Source organism: Cottoperca gobio, chromosome 3 (assembly GCF_900634415.1).
Source record: "Cottoperca gobio chromosome 3, fCotGob3.1, whole genome shotgun sequence".
Taxonomy (NCBI): Eukaryota; Metazoa; Chordata; class Actinopteri; order Perciformes; family Bovichtidae; genus Cottoperca; species Cottoperca gobio.
The window spans coordinates 12,509,887-12,529,816 of record NC_041357.1 but is presented as its reverse complement, the minus strand read 5'-3'; the positions used below and the strand labels follow the sequence as shown (position 1 = coordinate 12,529,816).

Genomic DNA, 19,930 nt, shown 5'->3' with positions numbered 1-19,930 from the left:
GTTCCTTTCCTTGAACTTGTTTTCGAGGAACAGTGCTCTATAAAGATGCCTGATATTGTCAAATCTTGATGACATGTGGGAGGAAGTCTGAGCTTGTTGTTGTTCTCGTTTTTTTTCCAGATAAGGAGGCTGCAAAGATGGAACAGTGGAAGCGACAGGTAAATCTGCAGCATTCAGTTTACTGACACACACCATCCATTAAACCTCACATATAGTGAGGAGCAGCTGTTGTTCTTCACACTACTTTACATATTGTGTAGGACCTGCATGCAGTGAGCACCTCACAGGTTCAGAAATATGAAAAGGCTGTAGAGAGTAGAATGAAAATTCTTTTAATACAGAACAACTACCGGCTGAGAAGTTTGACAACATGAAAAACCTGCTGAGCAACGCAGTTGACGAGAAAGAACGGCAGATCGCTGAGCTAAGGGAAGACTACGATCGTGTGCTGGAGGAGGTGGCCGACCTCCACCAAAAGCTGGACAGTCCATCATCCCAGGGAGGCTCGGGGGCAATGTCTGCCGAGGAGCAACAGAGGATACTGGAGGCTCTCGAAGGGCAGAATGCTTCATTGAAAAGGAAACTGGTCGACGTGACTGCCAGAAGCCAGGCTCTGATTCAGGATGTCGAGGAGAGCGAGGAGGAGAGGGATATACTGCGGGAGCAGCTGGATGAGCTCAACAGCACGATTGAGATCGACTTCATACCCATGAAGGTGCACGATGAAGCTCGGGGGAACATGGTAACGGCTCTGGAGGAGCTGGAGGACAAACTGGTAGAAGCCAGCGAACGTTACGGAAAAGCAGAGGCGCAAGTCCAGCAGCTTCAAAGCGAGAGGCCCACGCTGCAGGAGAATATCAGCAGTCTCCAAAGCGCCAGCGAGAGACGCCTGAGTGAAATGGACGCTCTGAGGTCTCAGAACGGCGACCTGATGAAGAAAATTGAAGTTCTGCAGAGCAGATGTGAAGACAGAGCTAAAGAGTGTGTACAGCTGACCACGCAGAGCCAGACTCTGAAACAGAGCTTGGAGGGAGAATATGTTCCCAGGCAGGAGCACGAGCAAGTGAAGATGGAGCTAAGTTCCACATTGGAGAGCGTCAAAGCTGAGATGTTGAAATTGGAGACCAAGGGAAAAGAAAGTGCAGAAGAATTGAAGAAAATGAAAGAAGGAAACGATAAGTTAAAAGAAAAGTTGGAAAAAGTCCTGTTGGAGATGAAAAAAGACTATATGAGCGTAAAAGACCACAAAGCTATCGCAGACGAGTTGAATGCTGCTGTGGTCGAGGCAGAGAATAGAGCAAAAGAAGTGTCAGGGATGTATGTGTCGGCTCAGGAGGAAACGGTAAAGCTCACCCAAGAACTGGAGGCGCAGAAGAAAGAACTTGACACCATACAGGAGGCTATTCAGTCCAAGTTTATCCCACTGACGGCGGCTGAGGAAAAAGAACACTCTCACAGTGCCAAGGTGAAGGAGTTGACAGTCAAGCTGTTGGAAATGGAAGAGAAGTATAACAAGGAAAAGTCTGCCGGGGAGAGCAACAAACAGGAGAAAGAGAAACTAAAAGTAGAGATTGAATCTGTTCAGCAGAGACTAGATAGTGCTGTGGTTGCCAGTGAAAAGCACAAGAATGTGGAGGAAGAGTTCAAGGGCAAATTCGAGGAATTAACTCAGAAGTTGGTGAACTTGGAGCAGTCGCACAAGGAGGTAACGCTTCAGAAAACTGATCTTCAAGGCCAGAACGCCCTCAGCAACGCTCAGTTCCAGAATCTCCAGGAGCGTCTGAAATCAGAGTTGACTCGGATAGCGACTTACGACACAGAGCTTAAAGCCCTCCATGACGCCATGCAGCAAGCACAAGCTGATTGCAAGAAAGCAAAAGAGACTCAGCAGGAGGAGGCCCTGAGGGTTTGTGCCTTACAGAAAGAAGTTCAGGAACGCCGCGGGGATCAGGCGTCTCTGCTGCAACAACAGGCCAAGGCCCAGGATGCCCTGGAGGCCGAGGTGGCTAAGCTTCGATTGGCTCTCCGCGAAGAGGAGGAGAACAATGCCCAGAGGGCTGAAGACGTATCTGCCCTGCAATCTGAGCTCCTTCAGGCCACACAGGCTCTTGAGGAAAATCGCTACAAGGAAGACCAAATGAACCAGCTGAAGAAAGAGAAGCAGCAGCTGGAGGAGGAGGCTGCCACCCTGAGCAGCAAGCTACTGAGTTTAGCAGAGGAGAGTGAAGAGGCCCATCGGGAGGCAACCCAAGCACAGGTGGAGGAGAGCACGGCGCGCACAGAGATGGAGGCTGTCCAGGAGAAGGGATGTGTCATCGAGAGAGAAATTCGGGAGCTGAAAGAGAGATATGATGAGTCGCTCCGCACCATCTGTGATCTTCAGAGGAGGATTCAGACATCAGCTCAGCAGACTGAAGCCAAAGACAGGAAGGTAGTAACAACTCGTCAGTCATGGTGTTATTATTTATACTTTGGTGCAGGCAGTATGTGTGTTTGACTATAGCTAACTGTAACTTTCTATAAATTACCAATGTGATAATCCTCCATTGAAAAGTATTATTTGGTCTGTTTTGACTTTTAAGGGGAAACATTGTTTTTGAAAGAAAATCAATTTTCTTGGGATAAAAATGTCCTTTTAGTTTCTTTACGCAGTTTTGTGTGATTTTAATATTTGTTTGTCAGATCACAGAGTTGCTGACAGATGTTGAGCGATTGAAGCAGGCGCTGAATGGTCTGTCACAGCTGGCCTACACAAGCAACACGCCCAATAAGAGACAGACGCAGCACATCGACACACTCCACGTCCAGATCAAGAACCTGCAGCAACAGCTGGCTGTGAGTGGAAATATGAGAAATGATGTTCACATGCATATTCTTTGAACAGTAACTGTCTTTTAGTTTTTTTGCCTCAATATCCATGTGTTGCGTGGTATTTTGGTTTACTGGCTCATAAGGTAGTTCATAGAATAAAATGTATAATATGTTCCCACAGGTCCTTGAAAGTTTGAATTTGAGGTGAAAGAATCAAGGCCTTGAAAGTTGTTGAAAATATAGATCAGTTGACATGGGTCATTTAAAGTGCTTGAATTGATATATTTTGAGCAACAATAGAAAAGTTATTTTTGACTTTACATTAGGTAATAAAAGGCTACGTTCCACTGTCTGCATGCGTGTCTCCCACCGTCATTTTGTCTCGCACCACCTGCCTCCCAAAAGTGAGACTTTAATTAACCCTGATGCTGTGTTGGCTCCCTGAATTTGAGGGAATTTGGCCAGGAATGTCCTTAAATTAAAGTATAAGAAGGTGTGGGAAGCCTGACATAAAGCCTACCTCAAATGACTGATTTATAATAGTGATCGCACCATGTGCATCTTCTTTACTTTATGAAAATAAGAATTCAACACCACCAAGACTGCACCACGTCAGTATATACGACGCTGGCCATTTGTTCGAAACAATAACCACTGTGTCGTCTGCATGTCTTTCTCTTCTGCTCCATAAGGATGCTGAGAGGCAACACAGGGAGGTGGTTTCAATTTATCGAACTCATCTTCTCAGTGCAGCACAGGTAAGTTCCTCTCATTAATCTCTATTGAAGGGGAGAGTTTGTCTCGTTCCCATGAATGGTCTTAATTAAAGCATTTAGTTGTTCAGACCGCTTTATGAGTATGTTAAGAACAATAAGGAAGTTGAGCTCACAGAGATTACGTTTGATTAGATTTGAGAGCAGAATTCATGGCAAAATAAATGTGAACTGATAAAAAAATGAAGGCTTGTGTGACGAAAGAACAAACAATCGCACCTTTGCAAACATTGGCTTGTTTTGTTTTTATATATACATCATTCAGAGAAGTTTATGACATCGTGCCTGTGATGGTTGTGTTTTTGTGAAATCAAGATCAACCAACTTTCAGCAATGTGTCACAAAAAGCAGGATGTACTTTAAAAGGTTTATACTGCGGTGAAATGTTGTGAAAGCCTGCTAATTATTTGAGGCAGCCAGTGCAGATGGATTGGGAACATGTGAGTCATACAGTTTCGGCCATTTCCTGTTTTAATGGATTTCCAACCATTAGCTCTAATGGTTGGAAATCCATTAAAACAGGAAATGGCCGAAACCGTATGACTCCGCCCAAATTATAAAAACAAAATATGAAGGTGTAAGTGCACCGCAGCTGTCAGGAGCTGAGGCGTAATGGACAACAGAGCTTACAGTGAGAAATATCGCTACCAGTGGATCGACTGAAAACTCTTTTCTGCCTCTTTTCTCTCATAGGGCCACATGGATGAGGACGTCCAGGCCGCCTTACTACAGATCATCCGCATGAGACAGGAGTTTGTGTGTTGAAGCTTCCTCCGACTACACAAAATGCTGCCTGCTGACTCAAATTCACCATTCTCACATCTCCCTCTGCTGAATTCCCCTGCTGTGGCCCCTGTGGGTGCCTGTGGTGTGTGTGTGTGTGTGTGTGTGTGTGTGTGTGTGTGTGTGTGTGTGTGTGTGTGTTGTGTGTGTGTGTGTGTGTGTGTGTGTGTGTGTGTGTGTGTGTGTGTGTGTGTGTGTGTGTGTGTGTGTGTGTGTGTGTGTGTGTGCGTGTGTGTGTATGCGTGCGTGTGTTTGTGCGTGTGTGGGTTTGTCATCCGGCAAGATTTCTCCTAATAGACAATTATTTGTAGTATGGCTGCACTTTGGTTCCCAAATATCAATGTTGTGAATGAAACTGTAGATTTTAGATACAAATGTTTAATTTCAACCTTAGTAGAAACTCAAGAAAACCTCAATTTACTTAAAAAAAAGCTATTTTATCCATTTCTGTATCCGACTGACCTGTGAAATCATTCTTACTTAATGATCTACATATGTATGCAGCAAAACGTTTTTACTTCATCTTACAGTGAAAATAAGATTTCATACATTTCTGTCAAATCTTTCATAAATGATGATGCAAATCTTTGATGCCGCTTTTACCCATTATATTCAGTTGTTTAAAATGTAGGTCCTTTTCATACATTACTCACTCTTGAAATGCTCAGCTGAAAAGTCAAATGGACATGAACACAAAGACCACTTTTCACATTCCCACCCAACAGTCCGCTCTCATACAGTACACGTATGTTTTCTTCTTTTACAGCCTTGTTTGCTAGCATTTGAGAGATGGGTTATTCTCCCTCTTCATACTGGACACTAAAAAATAAATATTGAACCTTTTAATACAATACTCACATGCCCATATGTATAGTGAAGGAGTTTTTGTAATCTGGCGCTGAAGAGATCTCTTCCTTACAGGATTATAATGTAAGATATATTCCAAAGTTTAACCATAGCTAATATGAGGCTTCATTAGTATGAATTAGTCATAGCAAGTGAGTTACTTATTTTTTAATACAAAATTCCCTCTTTGTGTTTCCTTGCTGAGCCGCAGGGACATGGTTTAAGAAAAAGAGTAGATTTTGTAGTAAAATCTCTGTAATTTTGGAAGTTAGCCTCGTGATTTGACTGTCTCACAGAGTGGATGTTGTCCTCCATCTCTTATATTGGAAGAGCATTATTATGGGATCTCTTCACGTCCAGTGTGGACAGACTAACTCTTAATGTGGTCATCTGAGCATTGTTGTAAGACAGACTTGAATCAATGTGAAGCTATTATTTAAAGGCACAACAAGTAGGATTTGTCGGTTGCTGTTTGTAAACGAGGTGAAAGCCAACCCCAGATTCACTCTCGTTTTGGAACAAGCTTCTTCAGCTTGGTGTTTTGCTATATTTTTATTATTTTCGGCACTGTGTCCGCCATTTTTGTAGCTTCCTCTTGGATGAGTGCTTGCGATCTGGCACATGGTCGCTACCTTTTCATAGGTTGGCGACCAGAAACGTCCTAAACACAGCAAAATAGAAAAAATACATGCAGACGTCCGCAGACTTCTAGTGGGTCATAAATAATGATCTATAGATTGCTTCTTATGAAAATCCTACTCATTGTGCCTTTAACCTTGTTCATGTCCGCTTCTTTCTTGAGACGTTTGAGTGTCTCTTTACTCATTTTGTGGCGCAGTTATCATCTCCCGGAGGTCCAAACTAGCACACGTGTTTTCAGAATAAAACGAAAACCTGAAGAGGGTTAAAAAATCCAAATCTAAAACTACTTGCCATTTTGGTATATGGTAAATATAGTAATGTGACAGATTTGGGAGTCGTGTAACTCACGCAGTCTGCTTACATCAGTCTGGACACGCTTGTTGCTGGATTTGAGTCACGGAGGGAGAGGAGTGGAGATCTCTTGCTGTGTCCTACAGTTTGCAGTGGCACGTTGTCCTTTTGTTGAAACCAGAGTGTCCTCTAGTGGAGAGACTTGGCAGGCCAAGTTGGTAGAAATTGTAATAATCAGTGTGGCCCAGGGGTAGGCAGTTGTTGTTTTTGGAAGCTGTAATATCTACAACACTTTGGGAAATGTATTTTACATCTCACAGATAGCTGATAGAATTTGAAATGTGAATGTAAAACTAAATTTACAGAGTTCAATTTACTAATAGCTGTTGTTTTGCATGACTACATTCAAACAGAAAATGTCCCAGCTGAAGTTTGACTTCATATAAAACCAGATTTCTCTGCTAGAGCAAGTTCTGCGTACCCCTGAGCCAGTTCCTTGTGACTCTTGATGGTGTCGTGTAGTGGTGTTGTGATTGTTGAGCGAGTCTCATGCCTTTACACTGATATATTTTTCATAGCTTTGTACTACTTTGATTACTGTACTACAGTGTGACAATTCTGATATTCAGCAGGTCTGGAAGTAGAACGGCACAAAACACATTCAGGGTAACATTTACTGTAGGACGCCATGTGATAAGAAGAGAACGGATCCCTTTATTTATGTGGATAAACAAACACCTTAACCATTAGTGTTTTCAAGCACTCCTGTCTTTAACATTATCAGCTAACACACTTTACCATGTAAAAGTTCTCACTCTTTTTATATATATTTTGGCCAAAAAACTCTTTACACCAACAGATAGTTTAGAAAATACCTCTTGCATTTTGTTATGCAGATGTTAGCATTAACACTTATTGTCTTCCCTCTACTGTTAACAAAGACTATTTCAATTGAATCCAGTTAAATCTCTCAATAAATGCACTGTATACCAATCTGTTTAAATTGGTTGATGACTTTGACAATGTTTGTGTTTGTGAATCAGTAATACAAAATCAATAAAAGTGCCTAACATAGAAAACTACATATTTGCTCGGTGTATTTTGTCATTACTACAATAAAGAACCTGAAATACCTCAAAACACAATGGATGGATTGCCATGAAAATCCGTACCTTCGTGTTCCCCAGAGGATGAACTTAAATTACTTTGTGACATCCTGATCCTATATATGGGTTAACGGTAGGATTATTCTTGGTGAGGTGTGTGTGTGTGTGTGTGTGAAGAGGCATGTAGCTCATATGTATGATAGAAAATCTGAAGTACAGGTAGAGGGTTAATTTGAAATGTTCAATGATTATGTCCATAATATTGCACGTTATGTTCCGTAAATCAGATAAAAGGACCTGAAAACCTTTTTCTCAATCAGCTTCTTACTATGAACAAAGTGGTTCTATATAAACACAGAATTTTCTGCCAGTCGGAATAGTTTAGTTTATTTTACATGAAAGATTTCTGTATTCACTGGTTTCGTCCCTACTTTTTATTTTTTTTTCAAGTGGTTGTGGTTCTGTTGGAAACGTGATGACACAAACTTTTGTTTACCAATCAGGATTCATCAATAATTTAATCAGAAATATTTTCCAGTTGTGGGATTTGTTTTGTTTTCCAGACGACCGTCAATCAAACCTGATGAAGCGACACTCACACAACCTGATGAAGCAGATTAGCCAAGTTTGTTTTCCTGAACTTTAATGTTGATTGGTGCTCATTTAGTCATGAATATTTAATGTTACAGAGAAATACCAAGTGTTCAGGGGCTTTAAGTCGTACAGTAAATGTGTGCTTTCAGCTCCACACGCTCTCACTCCCCTTTGTGGAAACAGCTCAGCTCATGTGGTTTCACTTTAAGTACAATCAACCCAGGAATGAGAGCGAGTAGCTCTTTGGCACACGGCGCTCTCTTTTATCCTTGAGCCCGTGCCTCTATTGATTTGTCTGTTGGTCCTTTTTTTTTTTCCTCTTCACAAGATTTATTTTTCATTAAAGCTCTTTTCAACGGGATGCTGAGAACAGAGGTCAGGGCTATTTCAGTTATCTAATTTCAGATAAATTCATGGCATGCACAGTCACTGAGCACAGGGGAATTTTTCATTTTAAAAAAGAAAAAGTACAGTGTGGTTGAATTGGCTTGAAAATAATCAAAAATCAAGATAACTAATACTACAATAAATAAATAAATAATACAAGCTTAAAGCAAAGCTTTATGAGTAAGAGCTCATCCATGTCTTATCCCATCCTCTGTTCACACAAACACAACATGCACACACCCTCTAATTGATACAAGACTTGTCCTGGGTTTGATTTCTTTGAGAAAAGCTTGCTGGTTTCAAGTGGCAGCCCTCCCCCCTCCTTCTTCCCCCCCCCCCCCCCCCCCCCCCCCTTCCTTGGTTTTATGATTCTCTTTTTTGCGGTCTGCAACGAATAAGCTGTTCTCAGCAATTATGGCAAATACAATTCAATCTGTTGGTGGATCTCTCTTTAATCTAATTTCCAGGGTCATAATCAGTCCCATACATCCACTTGCGGCCATTTGGTTTACCATTGTTGCCCCATTCCCAGCCGCAAAGAATCCCGTTTTTATAAAAACTTCGTCATCCAGAGAAGGATCAGAGACTTTATTTATGTTGGAGTAAGCCCCGGCCGTCCACCGCATGCCCCATGAGTGGTGAGCTGGCTGAGGAAGCAGGCGGGTGGTTAATACACATCAGATACCCGCCCACATGTTTGCTTCCAGTTCTCTGAGCTGTCACGAACATTTGTTATCTCACACAGCAGTCTGCCACCTCTGCGGGACACTTGTTTCCCTGGAGGAGCCGCTTCGCATTGTTTTCTATTCAGAAACTGAGTGGCCTGCTTGTGTTTTACAGGAATTGTGACAACCTTTTGTTTTGACTACCTGACACATGAAATAGCTTTCTCAAGCCACAAGCAGAGATGAGGTCTGGTAAACTCAGTTCTTGCTCACTTCAGACCAAAGGTTTCATTTTCAAACTTCTTCTTAGGTCTCAACCGACGCTGCTGCCGCAAGTTTCATCTCTTGAAACTATTTATTCGACTTTGCGGCTCCCTCTGGACCCACAAAAGACTTCATAAAACTTTTTTCACATACTGTATGCAGTAGTAACCCCACGACACCTTTAAACAGACTGGTGTTCCCCTTTAAGTACAGTGCACACAGCACACTGTAGATAACAGGTTCATTATATTATATCAGTGCTTTCATACTGGAATTTGGGCTTTAACAATATCAGATTTTCACTACAAGATTATTGTGGTCAAAATAATTCCCGATTACGATATCGTGACATCTATAGAAAATAATAATAATCTTAATAATAATGCTATCAGTCAAATTCATCATTAACTTTATTTATTGTGCATTTAGTCTCTTTTTTTTTTTGCAAATGTATTATACTCATTTGTGTGTGGTGTTTGGGGAGGCAGCAGGCCAGCTGTTAGAAATTATGGACAGTGGGACGAAATTGACCAAATGAATGCTCTCAGCCAAGGCTCCAGACAAACGTTTTTTTCACCACCTTCCCGAATAATAAATGTAACCATCTCGAAGTCAGTGTATACTGTCAAAACTTCTAATTGCTATCCTTTGACTTTGTTATTGTCATATGTTAGTTTGCGGTAATATACACAACTTTATTTAGGAAAATGCACCATGTGAGCACAATGAAAGTTGATATTGTATTTCAGCGGTGCAAATTCCCTCCAAAATATGCAAATAATCAAAAGGCCTAAAGTGCCCAGTTATCCAGCCTTGCTGTCCGATCACCTCTTTTCGTTTCTTCCTTCTCCCCTCTGCTTCCTTCCTTCCTGCTGTTTTACCTTTTGTCTGTCATCCTTCCTTCCTGGTTAATTCCACAGGTCAGGTCAGTCAAGAGGTCTGTGCCGTGTTTGTCTCCCTGGTGTAATTGCTAACTATTTCTCCGTCACTAATAGGCCATAACTCAGGCAGTGCCGGCCAGCTTGTGAGGCTACACTGGGGGCAGTGAACACGAGGCCAGGGGCCCCTCTTTTTTTCATTAGTCCCCTGAGGACTCGGATTTTTCTTGGCTCCAGGCCGAGACAGGCGAGGCCCCTTTAATGTTTTTGTAGAGTTCCAAAGCACTTTGTTGCCTCAATAAAGTTCATTTATGGGATAATAAGGCTCTGGAGGACACATGGTGCTGATTTGAGTTGAATGATTTCCGCATGGCTCACATTCCCAAAAGCAAGCTCAGTCTCCTCCATCTCTTTCTTTTGTTTCATCTTGTTTCTTTTTCTTACCCCACTTCTCACCTTTCTCTTGCTCCTCACCTCACGTCCGCCTGTGCTTCTTTATCCGCCGTCATTTATTATTCCTCTCTCTAGCATTTTGGCAGTGTTACTGTCTGATCCTGGGTTGACCTGGGATTTGCTCACCTGGGAATGAGTAGCAGCGAGGGGGCAGGAGGCCTTCTCATTTCCCAGGATTTATTCCAGAGCTTGGAGGTAGTGGGGGTAGATGAGGGAGGAGCGGCGATCAGAGGAATGAAAAGCCTCAAACCCTGGCAGGAGGATCGAGCTTTACATGCCAAGACTACACCAGAGCTGAGTGCCCCGGACATTTGCTGTATCAAAGGTGTGGAAGAACATGTACGGGTTACACGCGTTTAAACAGATTCCTATACTCTGAGGATGGTTTAAAACACATACGCACACATGGATTAGAAACAGGCCCAACCTCCATTTCTTTATATGCCTTTGGTTATTGCACATGAGGCTTACGTGAGTGTTGGCCATCTTTCCCTGAAACCCAGTAAGGACATTGTACACCGCTATACGCTAAATGGTTTCATCTGAGTTCAATGTTTTTCTTTTTCCCCTCATTAGTAGTTGGTTAACCGCTAATGCTTAGTGTATCTGCTCAGCTTTTCTTCCTCCCTTCATTGACTTAGCAAGAAACAGATGGAGCCCAAACCGCCACATCTCCCTCTCCCTGTCATCCTTCCCACCACTTCTTTCACAATAATCTCTCGCTCTCAAACGGAAAATCGCTCCAGTTTTGCATGTCTGCTCGTGGCGCAACACATGAGACGGTGTATGTGGTTTAATAGGATAAGGCTTTTGGGGTTGTTTGGTGCTTGGAAACATGGCTGAGGCCACCTCTGGCTGCTTCAATCATCTTAAAGACATTGGGTTAGGCCTGAGGGTGTTAGCTTGAGCTTGTTAGTGCGGTTGGAAAAGGCCGTGTTTGATTCCATGATGAGGACTGGATGAAAAGCTGTGAGTCTGGAGGACTGACGCTGATTTGATGTTGGCGTTTGGGAGCCGTTCCATTTTTCAGTTGTGGTATCTTGGGATGGCACGCTGGCTGGGTAGCCAGTTCAGCCGAAACAGAACGGGTGGCTCAGTGATACAGTGAAGACTAACTGCTACATATTACTCAGGATTAATATAGAGATAGAGAATCTAGTGGTGTGGAGTTTTCAGCTTTCTGCATCAGTGCTGTATTAGGAAGAAGTTATTGTAGTATAACGTATTACTTCACACCATTTGTGGCAGCTGAATATTTAGAAATGTGTGAAAATGAATCTCACTATAAAACCATATTTCAACAGTGGCGGGCCGTGCATTTCACACCTAGGCCTAAAGTGATGTCCTACACAGTCCTACCTGAATTATTCCCCCTCTTAATACCATCATTACGACGCCATGGCTCTAGAAACTATACATTTAGACAGAAAGGCAGTATAACCGGGCGTTGCATCACCCTAACAACAGAGTTATATTAATATTTCCGAAACATTTAGTTGTAAATAGCAGGCATTCCCAGCAGTACAATGTGCAGTGCCTCTCGGAGGCTGTGAGCCGGGGGTACCGCTCGTAGTTAGTGATTTGAAAGTGGCGGACAAACCCTTTTCCCAGCTGTGATAGGATCGCTAGCGTCGGGGTTGGCCGTTCTCTTCTCACGATGTCTAGCTTTTCTTGAAAAGTTCATCTTGAAAATGGCGTTGTAATTATATCTGCAACCAAATCGATCTCTTCTCCTCCTTCAGCCATTGTGGGTTGAAAAAAAACAGCTTGTAGAAATCTACACAAATTAGCTTGTTCAAAGTTTGCTAGCTCTGCATAGCTCTGCATCTCAATAGTGCGTATCCAATCAAAAGACGTGGACGTGCTGACGTTATCGTACGCCTGCTAGCTGGCCCCGGTGTCGCCAACTCGAAATCTGGTTGGTTAACGACACAGTTTTGTCTCCGTTCACTTTAAGCTACAGGCGCCCGCACTGTTGGTTCTGAAGGCCTCAGGGCAGATTTCGTGGACCCTGGCAACACATGATGGCTGAAATATGATTGGATAAAAGCTCTAACATAAAGGCCAGCCCTCCACATCTCCATCTGAGGCTGGAAGCAGCGCAACCAAGAGGAAAGCTACAAAATGAAGAGAATAGACTATGGGGAATAATTTAATACATATTTGTGGAAAAAATAAATAAAAATCAAATTTATATTCTGATGATGTTTAGGCCAGCAGAGAAGGCCTTGCTGGCCCTGACGGCCCACCACTGTATTTCAAGATCTAGATTGTAATTTGTGATCTTTAGAGGTGATAGTAGGTGTGTGTAGGATAGCGATCTGTATGCTAAAATAAGCTAATCCCCTCCTGCTCCAGCTCTGTACTAAACACACTAAACAAGAGAGTGATATTAATCTTGTCAACTAATTCCGTGGAATAAGCATATTTCTCAAATTATGACTTTATTATTAGCAAAAAGACCACAGTGTGTGTAATAAGTGGCATGTCACACAGAGCTATGTGCTTTTTGAATTGTATTTTTAAAATATGTTTATTGTAATGTTTTCTATTCTATATTTATGTATATAAAATGGATAGTTCTTGTTTTAGCCTCTCAAGGCTATTTGCTGAAATTTTGTCTATGCACCAATACACCAAAGCAAATTCCTTGTATGGCAAACCCTCTGGCAATGAATCCCATTCTGTTTTTGGATTCTCACTATCTTGAGAGAGTTAGATGAGAATATTGTCTCCACAATGTGTGTAGGATAAATAAGAAGCAGCAGCACGTTAGCTTAGCTTAGCTAATATGAGAGAAACAGCGAGTCTAGCTCTGTCCAAAGGTTAAAAAGATCCACCTACCAGCACCTCTAAACCTCAGTAGTAACATCAAAGGTAAAAGCGTCATGTTGTGATTCACATCTTCACGACTTTCATCGCAGACTGAAAACCCACCTTGGCCAATAATAATTTTTAAATAAATAAATAATCTTATTTCTGTATGCTGCACTTACATCAGTTTGGCTTATTTGAAGCTATTGTTCTGCAAGATTCTTACTGTTCAGAGTTGTATCCTCATGATTGTTTGCACTTATTGTAAGTTGCTTTGGACAAAAGCGTTAGCTAAATGAAATGTAATATGTGCCGTTTCTTGGCAAACAGCTGGCAGCTGTGATTCTAAGCTAATCACCTCCTGGCTCCAGCTTTGTACTAAATGCACTGACATGAGAGTGGTATCGATTCTCTCATCTAACTCTATCGCTTATTTCCCAAATGTCAAACTATTACTTAATTTATAACAAAACAGTGGGTGTAATGAGAAGGTGCTTGACAAATAGCATTATAAAAACATCCTTTTTTCCTCAAATGCTCACAGGAAATGACACATCCATGTATCACTGGATAATTAGGCGGATGATTTGTGTTAGAAGAATGCACAAACAGTACAGAAGTCCAGTGTTCTTGAACTGAGCAACGGACTAATTTAAAGTGTCCAGGTCTTTGCCTAATTTGCAGCCTCTTGCCCAACATGAATTAGCTTTTAGTGTTGCTTTGTAGTGGCTTGATGATGATATAGTGGGTCAGGGGTTAATTTCCTCAGCAGAACAGAGCTGGGATTTCAGTAGCCTTGAGGTCAAAAGGTCAAACACTCAAAGCCTCTCTCTCCGGTCTCGGCCGTGGGTTCAGTTGCTGAGTTATCGTCATGTTGGATCGTAGATATTAACTCAGTCTGACTTCAAATCAACTTTATAGGATGGAGCCGAACAACTTCTACATGTCACACCATCTCATTAGACACATAAAAGGGAACTCTTTTCTTTGGGCTGGAGTTCACAAGATGTAAACAGACTGTAAAAAGGAGACATCTGTATTCATTTCTTCCTTTCTTCCACATTTGGTAGACATCTTTAGCCAACATGGCTCAGAATCAAGATAGGGTACATTTTGCCAAATAAATGTTTAAATCATCAAAGCTTCAAATGAAGCCAAGTTTTGATTTGACTTGATCAAGTTGGAAGCATGTGCATTTAGTTTACTTTAGTTCATGATAGTGTCAAAGTGCTTTGATGTTTTCAGTGTTGAAAAGTATACAAGTACAAGTAAAAGTATACTCCAGGTTCTTGTCATTTACCTAAATATTTCCATGAAAGGATACTTCATACTACACTATATTTGACTTCACTGCAGTTATTTGACATCCATAATTACTTTGGAGATTTACATTGAACATACAAACCATATAATGATCTTCTAAAACATGAATTTGAATCCTCTTTTAATGGTCACACATGTACACATCACAGCACACACAGTGAAATTTAAACTCAGCATTTAACCCATCCTAGTATTAGGAGCAGTGGGCAGCTATACAGCGTCCAGGGAGCAGTGGGGGTCCGGTGCCTTGCTCCAGGACAAACTGGTACCGACGATCCTCCGGTTTCCCTACGGACTGAGCTTTTTCCGCCCTGACCGTAGTATTTAAATTACCTCCTGCTACAACATCAAAATGCTGGGTACCACTTTCTACCCTTACTACCTGCTTTACAAAATATAACTTTAATTGTTGATGACAGCTTAAAAAATATTAATTAAATAGATGCTTAATTCATAATTTATGCCATTATTAGTGACTACACTTTTAATGCTTTTAGATTTTGCAGATAGTACTTACATACTTTTACTTCAATCATAATATTCAATACAAGAATGATCAAAATGGCTAAATCTGGCATAAAACAGACTAGAAATATAATTTTTGTAATTTGCATCATTGTCCTTGTTTACATATAATAAGTGAAAAACAAAACGTTTTCTTGGTGATTATGCACCTAGTTCACTAAATATAGTATAGGAGAATCAGTTGACTGCCTGGAAAAAAAAACACAAAAATAAATAAATGATGAAATCCTAATTGGTTGTTGTGATGTTCTCCACACAGTGAATGGCTTCCTCTTTTAATCACTGACTCTAACCTTTTGATATTCAGGCAAAAAAGATGATCCTCGTCACTTCCCCCTCTTAACGTCCACCCCTGCTGTGTGTAACGCAATTTAATTGCTGCCCTTTTTTTCTTTCTCCTCATTAAAAACAAGTTTAAATACAACGTGTTGTCTTCAGATTGTCGGCGTGTCAAAGCGTTTGCCTTGCTGTGATCTCAGCCTTGTTGAGCGATCACTGCCTCTTTGTGTCTTTGATGCAAATTCACAATGATTGGAGGTTTCCGGCATTCCAGTTTGTAATCTCGTGGGAAGTGCTCCTGTTCACCTAATTAGGGTTATTTAGCTTTGTGTGTTTGTGTGTGTGTGTGTGTGTGTGTGTGTGTGTGTGTGTGTGTGTGTGTGTGTGTGTGTGTGTATATGTGTGTGTGTGTGTACATTCATGAAAGGTGTGAGTGTGTAAGCATACAGGCATCTCACAGATCTGACTTTCCTGACCTCACTTCAGAGAGAGCTTTCCCTCGGCCAAGATACCTTGCCCCTGGCGAGACCAAAGGGAAATATTTATAAATCATCCGTACAACAAATATTGAATTCCACCTGAGAGGTCAAATCCATTCAGATGTATACCCTTCCCAGAAATGTGCAAACACACCTTCAAGTCTGCCTGCTGACCCACCAGAGCGTCCCTGGAACCACATCTCTGACCCACTTATATATCACACACACACCACTCGGACGTATTAATACCAACATGCTCCCTCTGGGATTATGAACTGCTGCTTGTTGGAAGATCAAATGTAAACATCTGGTCCTGTACTCGAGTAATAAAACTACTTCCAGCAGTCTTTCTTCACCACACTGCGTCTGCTTTTTGTTGTTGCTGTCTGACCCGTTACATTTGATCGTCACTGTAAGCTTAATGTGAGTTCTATTTAAGATGAGCATGAAATTTTACTTCAACATGCCAGTAGTTACTTTGTATTCCCCTAAATCTGCTGTGTTATGGCAGCCCAACAATGACTTGAATATGTTGGAATTGAGAAGGTATTTTTGATGAGGTGAGGGGCAGATTGACAGAAGATCTGAATTTCTTTAAGCTATCGAGCATTCAATGAGGAACTAGACTAGAATTATATATTTCTACTCAAAGAACAGAGTCCAATTTTTTAGGACAAGTGGAAATTTAGCTAAGAGATGAATGTGTCGACCGCAGATTGGCTTTGAAATGACTCAGGGTTATTCATAAAGTTTTCAAAAGATGGAAGTGGTTTGAGTCTACTGTGTTTGGAAATATGAGGTGGAAAGAATACAGAATGTGTGGCTCTGATTTGAAAAATAGAGATTTATTCTTTTTACTCACTGAGTATGTTTACATGGACATGAGTATCCTGTTTATGATCAGGTTTTTGAATTACGCCTTTTATTATGTAAACACCATATCCAGAATATGATCAAAACCAGGATAAGCCTCATAACCAGGATACTATTGTCCATGTAAACACAATCTCTAATGGATTAAGACTGTATTTGCTCAAATACATTCTGAAAAGATGGTTGTAATATTATATGTCTCATATTTAGATTTCTAAAACAATGATAATAAGGTTTGGTACACCCGAATCGATAGACTGTAAATAAATAGACTGCAAACAACTTCAGACACCAGCTGAAAACGTTTGAAAGCTGCAAACTGTTTTGTATTTTCTCCATATTATTCCTCTTTGTGAACAGACAATCATAAGTACTTAACACAGTTTGCTGGTGATTTATAGGAACATGCACTCTAATGTCTTACAGACTGGTGTATTTGCAGCATGGCCGTCAGACACATGTGGGAGGAATTATTGTTATGTACTCGTGGGTGTATGGCTGTCTGTGGGAACTTTGACCTGTTTGAGTTGTAATTTACATAAGTTTATGTAAGTTACATAAAGTCTTGTAAAAAGAAAAACACAGTTCATTACATGGTTTGTTTTTATACTCTACACAACTCTATCACAAAGTTGTGAAAGATATATGTCAGGTTGAATTATGAAGAAAAATGCACAAATGAAAACCTCTGATGATATAGTGCAGCCATAACAATTACAGTTTAAGTACAATATGTATGTATGGACCTGGCAGATACAAAATATAGCTACTTGTGACTGGAAAACATTGTTTTTCCAAATTTTGTAACTGTTTAAATGTACATTAAAGGAAGAAACACAACAACTAACTAAAAATAACATTATTTTTATGCGTTTCTTTGTTGCACAGTGGACAATCTTTCAAACGGAACACCTCTTATCTTGGAGGTGATATTGTGACACTGAAATACTTTTAATTTAATGTTTACATTTCGTCCACTAAAACATGCGTCACATTCTCCTGCGTCTACGGGCGCGGCGCCTTTCCCTGCAGGGGACTAATCTTGAGTTTCCGACCCCCGGCTAACTCGGTAAGCTAACAATGGATACAACTAAAAAAAGAAAAGTCTCGGAGGAAACAAGAGAGTTTAATTCTGCGTGGACAGATGCATTTGCTTGTACTGCCAACGATGCTGGTTTACCTGTCTGCTTGATATGTGGCGAGAAATTAGCTAACAACAAAAAATGTAATGTCGAAAGACGTTTCAAGAACAGACACACGAGCATTTACCGAAAAGTACCGAGCTGGAGATGCGCGAAAAAAAGCGATTTCTGAACTTCTGCTGAAAGCGGAGCAGAGCAAATATTATATTATAAGTCTTCAAACTCAACTACTGCTGCTAGTTTTGTGGCCGCTGAGGAGATAGTGCGGCGTGGAAAGCCGCTCACAGATGGAGAACACATGAAAGAAGCACTCTTAAAGATATCAGAGCATCTATTTTCAGACTTCAAAAACAAAGATGAAATTGTTCAGAACATTTGAGATATGTCTCTCTCTGCAAAGACCGTCAAGGACAAGGCCATTAAAATGGCAACACACATCACCAGACAGCAAACTGAGGACATCAATTCAGCTGAAGCATATTCAATCGCCTGTGATGAGTCAAGTGATGTGAATGATGTTGAACAGACAGCGCTGTGATGCAGGTGTGTGAACTGTGATGTGGTGCAGGAAGAAATCATTGAGTTGATACCGCTAAAAGAGTTTGGTGTTGTCCTAATAACAATTAAAAACAACAATACAATCTCAACAGTTTCCTTTGTATTTCTGTAATTTCATAAATGCAACAAATATAGTATAACTATATATACAACTTAAGCTGTGTTATGAAATATGTGTTGCGGCTCCAGACACATTTTATTTGGTGGAAGAGGAGGCAAAATGGCTCTTTTGATAGTAAAGGATGCCGACCCCTGAACTAGAAGTATGTCAGAAATGTAACAACTTTAAATTGTTTGCACAGACAATATGATGCTGCCTTTAAGTATAAGGACAGTTTTGTTTTGTATCTGTACTCTTGGATTTAAAATGAATAATGAGGAGAAAGTGACAAAGTTTGAGTTTTTTTAATTTAAGGCTTTCCACATCCACATAAACCATATAGTACAAGTTATTATCTCGAGTCTGCAATATCAGTCTTAACCAGCAGAGGACAGCATATCCCCATCTGTTCAGTGCCTGATGAATCAGAGATCCCTTTTCAAAGAAACATTATGAGTGGACTGACTTCACTAAGACTACCGCTCCCCTCGGATTGTGTTTTAATGTGAGTGAATCAAGATCAGGGGAACCACCATCCATCAGTGTTGCTGTAGGTGCGAAACCCTTTCTTTTATTTATTACATTTGTCATATATTTCATCATTCTTTCATGCAACATATCCTGCTTCTTGCATGATTGCTGTTTCACAATCTGTGACTGTTTGGTTAATTTCAAAATTCTCCCAGATGACTGTTGTTTTTGACTTTTATTCTCTGGAGACAAAGATCAGATGGCGTCAGGATGGCTCTGACATACATGGAGGGTGTACATAAACAGGCCACCTCTGTGGCAAATTCATGGAAAAATATGATTTCTGAATTCAGGGAGGAAGGGAGAAGGGTTGTGGGCAGAAGAAATTAGGTAGTAGCTGAACGGAGAAAATGAAGAGAGAGTTCTCGTTTGCAGCTCTTGTTATTGCAGCCTGTCAGAGGACCTGACTGAACCCTGACCTCTCTGCCAGCACCATGAGGAAGTGGTTAGACAGACTCATAACAAGACGCGGTGCAGCTGAGTACTGAGAAACCGAGGCTGAGGGGGAGGGAGAAGTGCATGTTCCCTTTTAGTTTGTCCTTTGACACGACACCTCCGGCCACCACTGTGGTTCTCATGTCTTACAAACTCTCTTAGATTGTCGTTTTGAAGATCAGGCCGCATGTTTGTGTGTCGACCTAAACAGCGTCTCCTCTTTCTCAAAGAGCTTTATTCTCTGTCTTAAAAGTGTGCTCTCATGAGACAAAACGGCCCTCAATCCCATTAACTCAACCGCTCTCCGCTGACCATGTGGGTGAAGTGAGGATGGATAAACCAGGCTGCTGCTCCATTGCACTCGGGCAGTTTCACGCT

General features: G+C 41.2%; 1 protein-coding gene across 1 annotated transcript in view; it reads left to right on the top strand.

Annotated features, from left to right (window-relative positions):
* The window catches only part of uacab (uveal autoantigen with coiled-coil domains and ankyrin repeats b), a 39,591-nt gene extending 32,363 nt beyond the window's left edge, over positions 1-7,228 (top strand). The window contains exons 9-12 of the mRNA XM_029425550.1: positions 342-2,431; positions 2,683-2,835; positions 3,504-3,569; positions 4,278-7,228. Coding sequence (XP_029281410.1) covers positions 342-2,431; positions 2,683-2,835; positions 3,504-3,569; positions 4,278-4,349 — 2,381 coding nt within the window. The 3' untranslated portion in view covers positions 4,350-7,228. The remainder of the gene's footprint in view (positions 1-341; positions 2,432-2,682; positions 2,836-3,503; positions 3,570-4,277) is intronic.
* Positions 7,229-19,930: the final 12,702 nt, after the last annotated feature.